This window comes from Oncorhynchus mykiss, chromosome 1, assembly GCF_013265735.2.
Source record: "Oncorhynchus mykiss isolate Arlee chromosome 1, USDA_OmykA_1.1, whole genome shotgun sequence".
Classification (NCBI taxonomy): domain Eukaryota; kingdom Metazoa; phylum Chordata; class Actinopteri; order Salmoniformes; family Salmonidae; genus Oncorhynchus; species Oncorhynchus mykiss.
Window position 1 is genome coordinate 48289773 of NC_048565.1, and position 17340 is coordinate 48307112.

The 17340-nt window shown below is 42.8% G+C and overlaps 1 protein-coding gene across 1 annotated transcript; it reads right to left on the bottom strand.

Annotated features, from left to right (window-relative positions):
* Nucleotides 1-1853: 1853 nt before the first annotated feature.
* On the bottom strand, nucleotides 1854-15057 carry LOC110524264 (BTB/POZ domain-containing protein kctd15). The gene is made up of 5 exons (XM_021603755.2): nucleotides 14149-15057; nucleotides 10600-10775; nucleotides 9753-9897; nucleotides 4282-4584; nucleotides 1854-2674 (listed from the first exon to the last, which is right to left on the bottom strand). The coding sequence occupies exons 1-5, from the start codon at nucleotides 14173-14175 to the stop codon at nucleotides 2516-2518; spliced, it is 810 nt and encodes a 269-aa protein (XP_021459430.2). The 5' UTR covers nucleotides 14176-15057; the 3' UTR covers nucleotides 1854-2515.
* Nucleotides 15058-17340: the final 2283 nt, after the last annotated feature.

Sequence of the window (17340 nt, forward strand, 5' to 3'; positions counted from 1 at the left end):
CAGCCCCTTTGCTATGAGACAACCTGTTTTTATTATTTCATTGTGGGGTATTGTGTGTTGGGGGGGGATTTTATCCATATTAGAATAAGGCTGTAACATAACATTTGGGAAAAGTCCAGGGGTCTGAATACTTTCTGAAGGCACTTTGTGCCAGGTTGAGTTTGGCTTATAAATCTCTGCAGCCCAGAACCAAAATCTCCCAGCTACTTGGCTGTCCACGAGAGATTAGTAAAAAAAAAAAAAACTGCCAAAAACAGTTATCAATACAGCTGCACAAACAAAAATGACTCTGTAAACATACCTTAAATATTAACTGAAATTCCAGTTAAATCTGTGAAATGTGCACCATATTAACACATACAAAATCCCAGTTTTCTGATCATGAACATTTGTCAGGAAAGTTTTACATTAGTACCAGTCAAAAGTTGACACCTACTCATTCAAAAGGTTTTTATTTTGACTTTTCTACATTGTAGAATAGTGAAGACATCAAAACAATGGAATCATGTAGTAACCAAAAAAGTGTTACACAAATATTTTATATTTCCGATTCTTCAAAAGTAGTCACCCTTTGCCAGTTTTGCAAACTCTTGGCATTCTCTCAACCAGCTTCAAGGAGTTCCCACATATGCTGACCACTTGTTGGCTGCTTTTCCTTAACTCTGCGCTCTAAATCATCCCAAACATTTGGGTTGAGGTCGGGTGATTGTGGAGGCCAGGTCATCTGATGCAGCACTCCATCACTCTCCTTGGTCAAATAGCCCTTACACAGCCTGAAGGTGTGTTGGGTCATTGTCCTGTTGAAAAACAAATGATAGTGGGACTAAGTGCAAACCAGATGGGAGGGCATATAGCTGCAGAATGCTGTGGTAACCATGCTGGTTAAGTGTGACTTGAATTAAAAATAAATCACAGACAGTGTCACTAGCAAAGTACCCCTGCACCACCTCAATGCTTCACTTGGGAACTACACATGCAGAGATAATCCGTTCACCTACGGTTGGAACCAGAAATCTCACATTTGCACCCATCTGACCAAAATACAGATTTCTACCAGTCTAATGTCCACTGCGCGTGTTTCTTGGCCCAAACAATTCTCTTCTTATTGGTGTACTTTAGTGGTTTCTTTGCAGCAATTCAACCACGAAGGCCTGATTCATGCAGTCTCTTCTGAACAGCTGATGTTGATGTGTCTGTTACTTGAACTCTGAAGCATTTATTTGGGCTGCAATTTCTGAGGTTGGTAACTAATGAACTTATCATCTGCAGAGAGGTAACTCTGGGTCTTCCCTTTCCTGCGGTGGTCCTCATGAGAGACAGTTTCTTCAAAGCTCTTGATGGTTTTTGCGACTGCACTTCAAAAAACTTTCCAGATTAAGACATGAAGGTCAGTCAAAGTAATGACGTTTCTCTTTGCTTATTTGAGCTGTTCTTGCCATAATATGGACTTGGTCTTTTACCAGATAGGGCCTTTTTCTGTATACACCACCCCCCCCTTGTCATAACACAATGCGCTTGAGCCAATCTGTTAAGACGGAAAAAAGGCACACCTGTTAATTGACACTCATTCCAGGTGACTACCGCATGAAGCTGGTTGGGAGAATGCAAAGAGTGTGCAAAGCTGTCATCAAGGCAAAGGCTGGCTACTTTGAAGAATCTCAAATAAAATATTTTGATTTAACACTTTTTTTTTGTTGGTTACTACATGATTCCATACTTGTTATTTCAGAATGTTGATGTCTTCACTCTTATTCTACAATGTAAAAACAAAAAGTATAAATAAAGAAAAACCCTTGAATGAGTAGGTGTCCAAACTTTTGACTGGTCCTGTATATATACAAATTGGAAACCCCATATTGTCCATTTGACATTTAATTGAACAAATAACTACACGTTACAGTCAGATCTTGGGTAGGAAGTCATCAAGAAATGAAGCAAACACAGACATGTTCTGTCCTTCCTGCGGTAGGGCATGGCCATTTTTGGTTGCATTTATACAGTTTACCAATCATTGGACAAAAGATCAGAATTGGGCTGCCTGTGTAAACGCAGCCATAATGTCTCTCAAGCGGAGGTCATCGGTCATACCAGTAGACCCATCCTGAGGCTTGAACAGGAGTCCCCAGTTAAACCTAAGCTGGAATTGAGCACCATATTACTAGAGCTATTTCCTCCTAGTTGTCAACAGCCCAGAAGTGACAGACCATTTCACTTGGATCCTGATAGATACTGTATCTCTGTTGGAAATGGCAGCAGTAAGAGTTCCATACAAACAGAGCTAATGAGCTCACCTCAGACAGACTCATCTCAGAGGATCCCTTTAGTGTCTTTGAGTCTCCATAGAATCACAACCCTCTCACATCTTGCTAGTCCAGTCTACATTGCCGCTGGCAAATGATATTCCCAAGCATGAAGAGTCCTTGTGTGTTTTTCCACTGTTAAAGTTGTGTAAATAGGACTCGAAAATCAGCACCGGACGTGTTGATCTCTCACGGGTCCCTCTGTTCCTCCCAACCTAGTCCAGAGGCTCTTGTTTGATGTGGATGGTGGTGCCGGTGGGCTGACCCCTGCGGAGCTCGCGACACAGGATGTACTCGCTGAACTGGGAGGAGTCAACTCCGCCGCCACATGACGCCGTCACGCTGAAGCCCTTCTGGAACAACCTCTCCAGAACCTGCAGGGAGCACAGGAGAGTCCGACAGGGTTTTTAGACATTTGACATAAGTTATAGTGCCGAGTACCCTCTTCCTTGTACGCTATACAGTATATACACAAAAGTATGTGGACACCCCTTCAAATGAGTGGATGCTGCTATTTCAGCCACACCCGTTGCTGACGGATAAAAATCGAGCACACAGCACTGCAATCTCCATAGACAAATGTTGGCAGTAGAACGGCCTTACTGAAGAGTTCAGTGACTTTCAACATGGCACCGTCATAGGATTACACCTTTCCAACAAGTAATTGTCAAATTTCTGCCCTGCTAGAGCTTCCCCCGTCAACTGTAAGTGCTGTAATTGTCAAGTGGAAACGTCTAGGAATGGTTCACCCGCGAAGTGGTAGGCCACACAAGCTCAGAACGGGACCGCCGAGTGCGGACTGTCCTCGGTCGCAACACTCACTACGAGTTCCAAACTGCCTCTGGAAGCAACGTCAGCCCAAGAAATGTTCATCGGGAGCTTCATTAAATGTGTTTCTATGGTCGAGCAGCCACACACAAGCCTAAGATCACCATGCGCAATGCCAAGCGTCGGCTGAGTGGTGTAAAACTAGCCACCATTGGACTCTGGAGCAGTGGAAATGTGATGAATCACAGGTCACCATCTGGCAGTCCGACGGACGAATCCGGGTTTGGCGGATGCCAGGAGAACGCTACCTGACCCAATGCATAGCGCCAACTGAAACATGTGGTAGAGGAGGAATAATGGTCAGGCTAGGCGCCTTAGTTCCAGTGAAGGGAAATCTTAACGCTACAGCATTAAGCATACAATGACATTCTAGACAGTTTGGGGAAGGCCCTTTCCTGCTTCAGAATGACAATGCCCCCATGCACATAGCGAGGCCCATACAGAAATGGTTTGTCGAGATCGGTGTGGAAGAACTTGACTGGTCTGCACAGAGACCTGACCTCAACCCCATTGAAAACTTTTTGGATGAATTGGAATGCCGACTGCGAGCCAGGCCTTATTGCCCAACATCCGTGCCAGACCACAGTAATGCTCTTGTGGCTGAATGGAAGCAAGTCCCCGCAGCAATGTTCCAACATCTAGTGGAACGCTTTCCCAGGAGAGCGGAGGCTATTATAGCAGCAAAAGGGGGACGAAGTCCATATTAATGCCCATGATTTTGGAATGAGATGTTCGACGAGCAGGTGACCAAAATTATGTATAATAGAGTTGACCAGGAGCCATAAAAGAACAGAGTTGACCTATAACTACATCACTGCACCTGAACTGAGTTGAGCCTATTAAGAACTTAAACATTTTAAACTGGGTTTGCAAAGTAACTGAAGTAAGTCAGTCGGCCATGTTACAGAGTTGACTTTTAGTCTTCGGCATTGCTGACCCGATCCGCGGTGTACACAAAACATTAAGTCTGACCAGGTGACACCTTGTCGAGTCCATGCCCCGGAGAATTGAGGCTGTTCTTAAGTCAAAAGGGGAGGGTGCAACTCAATATTAGGAAGTTGATCCTAATGTTTGGTACACTCAGCGGCATTTACCTGAATCCACATCAGAACAGAATTGACCTATAGAACTACAACTATATCACCGTCCGTACCTGAACTGAGTTGAGCCTGCAGTAGCCGTTGAGAGGGAATCGGATTACATGCGTGGGGTCGTGGTTCCAGCCGGCATTCACAGAGTTACACATGACGTCTCCAGTCTCGGGGAAGATCTCTTCGATGAGCACCTTCCCTCCGCTGAGGGCAATCCTCTCCCCCAGGTCAGGGGTCACTCGGACCACCAGGCACTCGCAGGGCGGTCTCTTCTGGCCCTCCTGCTCCGTCTGCCAGCGCTCCAGCTCGCGGACCATGGGTGTCAGTTGGTAGTAGCGAGCCTCCTCGTATAGCTGGGGGAAGTCCTGTCATAGTAGAAACACATAAGCAAGGATACATACCCACAAGAAGACAAATGCACGAAAACATACACAAAACACATGAACACACCAGGGTTTCCATTAGCTGGTAATAGCTGGCTTTTGTCTGATAAATAAAATTGGTGCCACCAATTGTCCAGGAGAATAAGAAATATCTATTCATGGAAATACAGTTGACTGGTCATGTTTATCGGTCCATAGGTTAATTAGCATCATTTTGTGGAATTGCGTGTGCGTACAATATATTCGTTATGTACAGTATCTTATCACACGCGTTCAGTGTACAGTTACAGAGCCTGTGAGCAGAAAATCTGTCAGACAGCGCAAGCATTGCTGCTACAGCATCTTGTGCTGCTTTCAAGACAACTGGGAACTCATGACATTAGTGATCTTCAGATCGGGAAGTTGGAGCTCTAGAAATAAATCCTTGTTTCAACAGCATGTTGTTCAACAGCTTATGTCATGCCTTTTTGGTTTCATTGACAATATCTGTTGGTGGAAAGGTTGGATGTTGCCACATACATACTTAACAAAATTATTATTAATAAATATTATCCTGCCAACAACGATATAAAGTTTAAAAAATAAAATAAATAAAAATTCAAACATGCATTCAAATTGTACATTTTGTAATGACCACCCAGAAATGGTGTTGCATCTTTTTTGGCATTGTATTAATGTAAGGAATCTCTGGCAAGACATCAGCAGACTTATAATTGAACACATTTCAGATTGTAGACCATTATGGAGAGATGTACTGCTTGGATTCCTTACCTACGAGTTAAACAAATACATTTACAAACAAAACACAACATTTTCTTACAATTTTTTTGAATACAATTAAATACTCTACCAACAAAAAAAGCTGTTAGAATTCTAAAGTGTGTATATGTCCCTTAAGGTCCTTGTGTAATGTGATATTGTACCCCCTAGCCCAATTGTCCTTTGAACACACACACACATACCAGTTGAAGTTTACATATATCTCAGCCAAGTACATTTAAACTCAGCTTTTCACAATTCCTGACATTTAATCCTAGTAAAATGTCTGTCTTAGGTCAGTTAGGATCACCACTTTATTTTAAGAATGTGAAATGTCAGAATAATTGTAGAGAGATTTATTTAAGCTTTTATTTCTTTCATCACATTCCCAATGGGTCAGAATACACTCAATTAGTATTTGAAAGCATTGCCTTTAAATTGTTTAACCTGGGTCAAACGTTTCAGGTAGCCTTCCACAAGCTTCCCACAATAAGTTAGGTGAATTTTGGCCCCTTCCTCCTGACAGAGCTGGTGCAACTGAGTCAGGTTTGTAGGCCTCCTTGCTCGCACACGCTTTTTCAGTTCTGCCCACAAATCTTCTATTTGATTGAGGTCGGGGCTTTGTAATGGCCACTCCAATACCTTGACTTGGTTGTTCTTAAGCCATTTTGCCACAACTTTGGAAGTATGCTTGGGGTGATTGTCCATCTGGAAGACCCATTTGCGACCATGTCTTGAGATGTTGCTTCAATATATCCACATCATTTTTCTCCCTCATCTATTTTGTGAAGTGCACCAGTCCCTCCTGCAGCAAAGCACCCCCACAACATGATGCTCTCACCGCCATGCTTCACGGTTGGGATGGTATTCTTCAGCTTGCAAGCCTCCCCCTTTTTCCTCCAAACATAACAATGGTCATTATGGCCAAACAGTTCTATTTTTGTTTCATCAGACCAGAGGACATTTCTCCAAAAAGTATGATCTTTGTCCCCATGTGCAGTTGCAAACCGTAGTCTGGCTTTTTTATGACGATTTTGGAGTAGTGGCTTCTTCCTTGCTGAGCGGCCTTTTGTACCCGTTTCCTCCATCTTCACAAGGTCCTTTGCAGTTGTTCTGGGATTGATTTGAACTTTTCGCACCAAAGTACGTTCATCTCTAGGATACAGAACGCATCTCCTTCCTGAGCGGTATGACGGCTGCGTGGTCCCATGGTGTTTATCCTTGCATACTATTGTTTGTACAGATGAACGTGGTACCTTCAGGCATTTGGGAATTGCTCCCAAGAATGAACCAGACTTGTGGAGGTCTACAAATGATGTCAATTAGCCTATCAAAAGCTTCTGAAGCCATGAGATAATTTTCTGGAATTTTCCAAGTTTAGAGGGACGGCCAGGTCTTGGTAGATTTGCAGTGGTCTGATACTCCTTCATTTCAATATTATCGCTTGCACAGTGCTCCTTGGGATGTTTAAAGCTTGGGAAATCTTTTTGTATCCAAATCCGGCTTTAAACTTCTTCACAACAGTATCTCGGACCTGCCTGGTGTGTTCCTTGTTCTTCATGATGCTCTCTGCGCTTTTAACGGACCTCTGAGACTATCACAGTGCAGGTGCATATATACGGAGACTTGATTACACACAGGTGGATTGTATTTATCATCATTAGTCATTTAGGTCAACATTGGATCATTCAGAGATCCTCACTGAACTTCTGGAGAGAGTTTGCTGCACTGAAAGTAAAGGGGCTGAATAATTTTGTACACCCAATTTTTCAGTTTTTGATTTGTTAAAAAAGTTTGAAATATCCAATAAATGTCGTTCCACTTCATGATTGTGTCCCACTTGTTGTTGATTCTTCACAAAAAAATACAGTTTTATATCTTTATGTTTGAAGCCTGAAATGTGGCAAAAGGTCGCAAAGTTCAAGGGGGCCGAATACTTTCGCAAGGCACTGTATATTATTTGGGGTGCAGCAGTATGTGCAACATACTGCACTCTAACTGCAATCTCCTTTTGAAAGGGAAGACATGTCTTTCCATCTCACTCTCCCCTGTATCGTCCCCTTGCATGCCCTATATTATGACAGCACTGCGGCACATAGACATGCACACAAACACAGAAACTTCTGCTGAGAATTACTGCATGTGAAACAGAGGGAGCTGCCTCTATCTGCCTTTGCGCCATACTGCTTCTGACAACAGGCGTACACAGAGCTGCTAACCCCGCAGGCTCCTCTCTGTATCAAAGCCTGCCTCCTTAGCTCCCCCTCCCTTCATAGGCTTGAAGCGAGGGATAGATGTGTTTTATAAAAAAAAAAAAGAGGGCTCTATCTGCAGGGCACTTTAGTCATCCTGTGCAAAGGACAGAATAACACAGCCACACTAACTACAGAGAAGGACACACACAGTCACACATGCACACACACACCCTCCTCACACATCAATTTAGCAGAACACACAATGCCCCTACTTTCAGCCATGCAGAACTGGCCCCTGTAGAAGCCCAAGGCATAATGGATAACTGATTAAAGTGTTTGAATACCTGCAGTTTACACACACAGAGTGCCTATAGTGGCACACTCTGAGAATTAAGCTAACGATGTGTTTCTGGGTACTGCGGGATAATTTGTATGACTTTACGGTCATGTTTGCATAACCATCCTGAAATCACTGTGAGAGACACTATTATTTCATACACAGAACAAAATCACACAAATTTTTACCAAGCCTGCATTTTCATACCAGCTTTTTTTGTATATCTGGAATGGATAGAGAGAAAAAACATGGGGGGAAAAATGAAAAGCCACCTAAAGACCTAGTCATGATTCCTGCATTTTCCCAGACCCTGTAACCAAAATACAGGTATTGGGTCTGTGTGATAATGACAAAGTCATCACAAAGTAAAACATTTTTTTTATTTTTTTATTTTTTAACAAATGTTTGCTAATTTATGAAAAATATTTACATAAGTATTCAGACACTTTTGCTATGAGACTCAAAATTGAGGTCAATTGATTGGATAGAATTTGGAAAGGCACATACCTATATAAATAAGGTCCTACAGTTGACAGTGCATGTCAGAGCAAAAACCAAAGCCATGAGGTCAAAGGAATTGACCTTCCGGAAGCACAACCATCTCTGCAGCACTCCACCAATCAGGCCTTTATGGTTGAGTGGCCAGACGGAAGCCACTCCTCAGTGAAAGGCACATGACATCCCACCTGGAGTTTACCAAAAGGCACCTAAAGGGCTCTCAGACCATGAGAAACAAGATTATCTGGTCTGATGAAACTAAGACTGAACTGCCAAGCGTCATGTCTGGAGGAAACCTGGCACCATCCCTACGGTGAAGCATGGTGGTGACAGCATCAAACTGTGGGAATGTTTTTCAGGGGCAGGTACTGGGAGACTATTCAGAATCGAGGGAAAGATGAATGGAGCAAAGTAGAGGGATCCTTGATGAAAACCTGCTCCAGAGCGCTCAGGACCTCAGACTGGGGTGAAGGTTCACCCTCCAACAGGACAACGACAAGTACACAGCCAAGACAACACGAGAGGCTTCGGGACAAGTCTCTGAATGTCCTTCAGTGGCCCAGCCAGAGCCTGGACTTGAAGTCGATCTAACATCTCTGGAGAGACTTGAAAATAGCTGTGCAGCGAAGCTCCCCATCCAACCTGACAGAGCTTGAGAGGATCTGCATAGAAGAAATTCCTCGTACATAGGTGTGCCAAGCTTGTAGGGTCATACCCAAGAAGACTCAATGCTGTAATCGCTGCCAAAGATGCTTCACCAAAGTACTGAGTAAAGGGTCCGAATACTTATTTAACTGTCCGTTTTTTTTTTATATATACACATTTGCAAAAATGTGAAAACTAATTTTTTTCTTTGTCATTATGGGGTATTGTGTGTAGATTAAAAATAAAAAAAATTCAATCAATTTTAGGATAAGGCTGTAACTTATCAAATTGTGGAAAAAGTCAAGGGGTCTGAATACTTTCCGAATGTACACTGTATTATTAAAAGGGGTATAGCTGCCAATAAGTGGTAAATAGCGAGCTGTTTGAAGGGGGGTCATATAAATATTGCCTTATATTTTTACAGGTAACATACCACATTTGCGGTCTGAAATGGGTATACGTTTGTATGTGTTTGTATGTGTACAAAAAAGTTGGGAAATTAAGTAATACCTGGTTAGACTGTGTTAGCCTAGGCATTAGCTCAGAAATAAAAAAAAGTATTCACGCCTCAGGCAAGTTTATGCATAAGTAACAAAGTTGGTTTGGTTTAACTATGCTCGGGTGATAATAAAGTAATGTATTAGGCCCATTTTACTCTTTTGGTGAGATGTGAGCTATTTTGGACAAGTGTTGTCCCCCTGCATTGTGAACTGTACCTTGAAGTCCTCTGGGAGCAGTAGTTTGCAAGTCCTGAGGAAGCTGAGGATGTATCTGAATATATCTCCATCCCTGTCGATGAAGTAGTGCTGCTTCAAGCTGTCCAGTACAATGGGCTCTGTTCCATTAAACAGACGACTGATTCTGGAGAGAAAGACAATGGTTAAGAGCTCTAGATTAATACTATGAATCAAGTAGTACTTGAAGTATGTTTAGTGAAGCGTAAAACTTGTTTCTAGTGTAGTTGATCATTCCTTGAGAGTGATGTAAGTCATGTAGGCCTACATTTTAGGCAGGAAGTGGGCTACAAAGTTTATTTTAGTACAGAAAATGAATTGGGTCTACTATGACTTCGGAATCACTTACTGGGTTGAATACAACACTCTCTCTCTCTCTCTCTCCCCCTCTAAATCGATGCCAACTGCACAGTACTCATCTTTCTTCTCCCCTATGCCTGAGGTGGTCCTCTCCTCTTCCAGCAGGAGTCTCACCTCACAGCTCCAGACAGCTCAGCCTTCTCCACTCTCTCTTTGTCTTCCAAAAAGCAATTAAAATCTACTCTTTTCCTTTCTCTCTCTGCCCTCTCTCTGTATTTGCTTACTCTCAGACCAATTATCATGGATACCAAGCTGCTTGCGTTTCAACACAATGCTATGTGGATTTCTAGAAGTAATTGAATAACGTATCAGTCATAATGCACAGTCAATAGACCTATTCATGAACCTGACATTTTATTCCATAGGGGGGAAAAAGTTAGTATTGAATCAATAATACATTATTTTCCACAAGGAAATTATTCACATTGCCATGGTGGTGGTGCTATGCTTCATGGCCTTATACTCTTACCTAGACTCTGGGTATTTGGTGAGAGTACCCAGGCTGCTGGTGTACATGTGTCCTCCCACGTCGATGTGGACCGGGGCGTTGGCTTTAGTCAGCTGGGCCGGTGATGGGATGCCCTGGGCATTCATTGGAGAAACTGGAGAACGACTCATAGACATCCTGGACATGCTTCTTCCCTCCTACAGGAACACATGGAAATACACTGCTCAAAAAAATAAAGGGAACACTTAAACAACACAATGTAACTCCAAGTCAATCACACTTCTGTGAAATCAAACTGTCCACTTAGGAAGCAACACTGATTGACAATACATTTCACATCCTGTTGTGCAAATGGAATAGACAACAGGTGGAAATGATAGGCAATTAGCAAGACACCCCCAATAAAGGAGTGGTTCTGCAGGTGGGGACCCACAGACCACTTCTCAGTTCCTATGCTTCCTGGCTGAGGTTTTGGTCACTTTTGAATGCTGACGGTGCTTTCACTCTAGTGGTAGCATGAGACGGAGTCTACAACCCACACAAGTGGCTCAGGTAGTGCATCCAGGATTGCACACCAATGCGAGCTGTGGCAAGAAGGTTTGCTCTGTCTGTCAGCGTAGTGTCCAGAGCATGGAGGCGCTACCAGGAGACAGGCCAGTACATCAGGATACGTGGAGGAGGCCGTAGGAGGGCAACAACCCAGCAGCAGGACCGCTACCTCCGCCTTTGTCCAAGGAGGAGCACTGCCAGAGCCCTGCAAAATGACCTCCAGCAGGCCACAAATGTGCATGTGTCTGCTCAAACGGTCATAAACAGACTCCATGAGGGTGGTATGAGGGCCCGACGTCCACAGGTGGGGGTTGTGCTTACAGCCCAACACCGTGGAGGACGTTTTTCATTTACCAGAGAACACCAAGATTGGCAAATTCGCCACTGGCGCCCTGGGCTCTTCACAGATGAAAGCAGGATCCCAATGAGCACATGTGACAGACGTGACAGTCTGGAGACGCTGTGGAGAACGTTCTGCTGCCTGCAACATCCTCCAGCATGACCGGTTTGGCGGTGGGTCAGTCATGGTGTGGGGTGGCATTTCTTTAGGGGGCCGCACAGCCCTCCATGTGCTCGCCAGAGGTAGCCTGACTGCCATTAGGTATCGAGATGAGATCCTCAGACCCCTTGTGAGACCATATCCTGGTGCGGTTGGCCCTGGGTTCCTCCTAATGCAAGACAATGCTAGACCTCATGTGGCTGGAGTGTGTCAGCAGTTCCTGCAAGAGGAAGGCATTGATGCTATGGACTGGCCCGCCCGTTCCCCAGACCTGAATCCAATTGAGCACATCTGGGACATCATGTCTCGCTCCATCCACCAACGCCACGTTGCACCACAGACTGTCCAGGAGTTGGCGGATGCTTTAGTCCAGGTCTGGGAGGAGATCCCTCGAGACCATCCGCCACCTCATCAGGAGCATGCCAGGAGCATGCCCAGGCGTTGTAGGGAGGTCATACAGGCACGTGGAGGCCACACACACACTAGACTCATTTTGACTTGTTTTAAGGACATTACATCAAAGTTGGATCAGCCTGTAGTGTGGTTTTCCACTTTAATTTTGAGTGTGACTCCAAATCCAGACCTCCGTGGGTTGATAAATTTGATTTCCATTGATCATGTTTGTGTGGTTTTGTTGTCAGCACATTCAACTATGTAAAGAAAAAAGTATTTAATAAGAATATTTCATTCATTCAGATCTAGGATGTGTTATTTTAGTGTTCCCTTTATTTTTTGAGCAGTGTAGATAGTATTTGTTATAGAAGTGTGTACTGCATCTGCCCTGAGCTGAGTAAAGTGAAAAGTAGTGAAGTAGAGAAGTCTACTTTTTTATTCAAGTTAGGCTACTGATTGTGTAATGACGTGAAGCAATAGCAAATGAGGTGTATGACTGTACAGTGGTTTAGACTCTGGCTCGCAGCCAATCAAATTATTTGAGAGATACATAAACCTCAGCGTTCCCCAATTAACATGAATACAATATTCATAAGCTGCAGACAGTTGTTGAAGTTGCCCACAGTGGGTGAACAGAGGGTGTTCATGACCACAGGGCACTGGGCAAGTGCAGCTTCTGGATTAATTAAACCATCCATCCCCCACCAAGTCTCTCCATTGTAAAGAGGTTCTTTGAACCATAAAAAGGTGAACAGGAGGTGAACTTCATTCAATGTTTTGCCAGGGGCAAGATGCCCGGGGCTGCTGAGCAGAGCACACAGAGTTCTCACTATATTTCCTGGGCGTTGTCTCCTCTGCATAGTCAGAAACCAGTATTTTATTAAATCCAATTATTAATGTATTTTTTAAACACATTTCTGGCCATAAAACCAAGTGGGAGAAAAAAAATATTGCAGAGATTCTACTTAACACTTGCATACTTTCCCCCCATATTTTGAAATGGAACATTCTTTAGCATATTATTTCAGACATTCATTCAAACAAGGTGCAGTAGAGAGGTCAATAACCAAACAATGGAATTGCCATGAGGGGGGCGAATCTCCTCATTGCCCCCTAGCAATTGCCAAATGTTCATATGTGTATTTCATAATATGTTGAAGTGAAAATCGGAGTATAATGTTTGTAATATGGATGTCAACCCCAACACAACTGCATTACAGTTAAAGGTGCTACACGTAGGATTTATATTTTTAAAAATTGCATTGTAATTTCAGAAAATGTCAGTGTAGAATTTTAGCAACCAGGAAATAAATCAGAACCGTTTTCCCAGTTTGACAACTAGGTGCCGCTCCAACTGGAGAAATCAATAGGCGAATATCACAGCCAATCACAACACTGGCGGGTAAGTAATACTATAAAACAGTATTATTCCACTATTAGAGGCAGATATATTATGGACATTTTCTGAAATTACAATGCACATTTTAATTATATGTGTAGCACCTTTAAAAACGAGGACTACATCCACGAATGCTAGCTATGCTAACCAGATTATACGAACGGGAGTTAGCATTTAGCTTCTAACCCAGAAAAGGTACTAAGTTACTTCTAAATGTTATGCAGCGAAAACAGCCAAATCTATCCAAATTGGATTTAAGTAACCCCATTGTGGGTCTGTTACAATACATAAATCATGACGGATGACAATTATCCACTTTGCTAGATCCGATCTGTTGAATGTGCACCAATCTGGTCAATGGAACGTCTTGAGTTCCCATCGACCTCTTTACCGCATCTAGAATAGAAACTACAGTATCTCAATAAATTGAATCCACCGTTTCAAGCATTTTTTAGATCAGATGCGTTTCGGTGATGATTCTATCAGGTCACTAAAGCTTCCGTTCCACTAGAATATTACAAATACATTTGACACAATCCAATAGTATCCAAATACTGGCGGCTAGTTTTTCTTGGCGTTTGGAGTCCAAATGTTTGAAAACTTTGGGGATAGTCCCTGGAAATCTACACCAACGCAAGGATTTTAGAGCGTCCCGGTCTTTAAGATTCAATTTGTCAAGCAGACTAGCCTACCCCCCAAAAACTACAAATAAAACAAATTGCGTCCTTACCTGGGAGGACACGGATAGAGAAGACATAGTAATCTCTTCTCCCTTCCAATTGTATCGCTGTTTTATGCCAGTTTGGTCGTCGTTTGCTGTATATCTGTCTTTATCCGGGTCTTTCCTTTTCTGATATGATGAAACCGTCGAGTTTTATGAGAAGAAAGCCAGTCGGTCCCTAAATAAGAAGCGGGCTAGAAGAATTCTTGCTCTGGGCTATTCAAACGCCTGCAGGGCAAGGATTATGTTATAATAGAGCAGCCTTTTCTCTCGCCACATCTCAGTTCAAGATGAAAATGAGATCCACTGTTTCTTATTTCACACGTAAATTTGATTTGACCAAAAAACATCGCAGTTTTATTCCAACGGAGAGCAGTCTGGTCTGCTGCATGGGTAGCAGTGTTCGGTTTAATCTTGCTCCCAATTGTCATAACTCACTCATCGGATTTAGGAGTGTGAAAATTGGCTACGTTCGTCCTAAAAAAAACATACATGTAACGTTTTGATAAAATGTCTAATAAAAGGGATACTGTGAATGTCCATAAAACTATTAAATGATAGGCTCTTAAATAAAACTGTCGCATATTCAGGGCGCCCGCAGATCCTCTCAGTTCGGTAGTGTTCTCGTCTTTCTCCCCAATAGTTTTATATTTAAACATCTCCCTGGCATTAAAGCCAAATTACGTCTATCGTCATGCATTATGCCATTGCAAAAAACCGCCTTAGGCAAAATGTGCCATTTCAGTTATTGCGCGCTAGTAGATGGAGATGCTTGCCCCGAGCGCTTGCAGGCAGATACGTTTTACTCCTCAAACACTAGCTCAGTTTGGTAGTCTATTGGTATCAAAATATATGCCTGTTGCAATCCATCAAAATTGGTCACTGCAGTGCATGTTCTATCCGTATGGTCACCAATTTGCGTTCCATTGCTCAGAAAGATTTAAAAAACTGTTATGTCCATTTTTGCACCAGTGCTCTAGACATTAATTGCCAGGGTTGGGGAGTAACTGATTACATCCGTTACATGTAATCTGATTACTAACGGTCATCTCTGTTGTAATCAGATTACAGATACTTTTTGAAAAACTAAATTACTTCTTGGATTACTTTTAAATTCAGATTTTTGGGTAAAAAATACATTGACACCTTTCTGTTTTCTCAATGACATTCAATTCAGAATTGAAAAAAGGTGCACGTTTTAGTTTTTCTCTTGAGCAAGTCTGACCACAAGTCAGAGACCACTAATGATGACACACCAGATGTGTTTTAATGGATCCCTTTTGTCTTCTAATAATAATCCAACAGTAACATAGTAAAAAGATTACTTTACTGAGTTTGGGTAATCCAAAAGTTAAATGACTGATTACAATTTTGAACAGGTAACTGTAATGGATTTCATTTAGAAAGTTGCCTACCCAACTCTGTCATTTGCCCATATGTTTAGATTGATTGTCAACAAGTCGCCCCCCCCCCTACCATATTGAGAACACACAACAAAATATTGTCCGTTACAAAAATGTACCTTAAGAGATATACATAGGCTAGCCTAACTATGGACCATTTCAAGCATTACCCAATGCTTTCCCTCTCGTATGAAGCTACAGTATGGGTGAGGAGGATGGGATGGACATAAAAGACGTTGCTTTGATCATTTCCTTGTTAATTTTTACATGAAAGTCATTCTCTTCATCGGTTGTAGAGCAATACACACAATGTCTGTTTGACACTAAGACTCCAGTGTTAAATCCTCCTCTTCCATTTGTTTTTGCCCCAGGGTGATGCTGTGCATGTGGTTTCCTCTGCTGTAGTGAAAACCAACACAAGGACTTGATTCTGCCTCTGTTCCAAATGGCACCCTATTCCCTAGATAGTGAACTACTTTTGACCAGTGCCTATAGGGTCGTAGTCAAAAGTGGTGCACTATAGGAATAGGGTGCCATTTGGGACAAATTACTATATTTTTTTCTTATTAAAGCAACCCTGCAGTTAGTTCAATTAGATTAAGTATGGGGAAGATGTTGTGAATTTGTAGATTTAAATAGCTGGCAAAGTCACCTCAGGCAATGGCAGTTCATTTTCTTAATTTATGAATGTTATGCTGAGTGTCTGATGTGGAAAGAGAAGAAGCAGCTCAGTTGTCTTTATGTCCAAAGAGCTCATCTTCAAATAAAGAAAATTAACCGTCTCGTTTTTGAAGTCATAAATGCAACATGTAAAGTGTTGGTCCCATGTTTCATGAGCTGAAATAAAAGATCCCGGAAATGTTACATTGACACAAGAAGCTTATTTCTCTCAATATTTTGGCAGAAATTTGTTTACATCCCTGTTAGTGAGCATTTTATCCTTTGTCAAGATAACCTGTACACCTGACAGGTGTGGCATATCAATAAGATAATTAAACAGCATGGTCATTACACAGATGCACCTTGTGCTTGGAACAACATTTCTGTCTGTAATAAAGTCCTTTTGTAGGGAAAACTCATTTTGATTGGCTGGGCCTGGCCCCACAGTGGGTAGGCATGGCTTTCGAGTGGGCGGTCCTATGCACTCCCAGGACCACCCATAAATCAATCAAATGTATTTATAAAGCCCTTTCTACATCAGCCAATGTCACAAAGTGCTGTACAGAAACCCAGCCTAAAACCCCAAACAGCAAGCAATGCAGATGTAGAAGCACAGTGGCTAGGAAAAACTCCCTAGAATGGCCAGAACCTAGGAAGAAACCTAGAGAGGAACCAGGCTCTGAGCGGTGGCCAGTCCTCTTCTGGCTGTGCCAGGTGGAGATTATAACAGAACATGGCCAAGATGTTCAAACGTTCATAGATGACCAGCAGAGTCAGATAATAATAATCACAATGGTTGTAGAGGGTGCAACAGGTCAGCACCTCAGGAGTAAATGTCAGTTGGGTTTTCATAGCCGATCATTCAGAGTTAGAAACAGCAGGTGCGGTAGAGAGAGAGTCCAAAACAGCAGGTCCGGGACAAGGTAGCATGCCCAGTGAACGGGTCAGGATTCAATAGCCGTAGGCAGAACAGTTGAAACTGGAGCAGCAGCATGACCAGGTGGACTGGGGACAGCAAGGAGTCATCAGGCCAGGTAGTCCTGGGGCATGGTCCTAGGGCTCAGGTCCTTCGAGAGAAGAGAGAGAGAGAGAGAGAGAGAGAGAGAATTAGAGGGAGAATACTTACATTCACACAGCA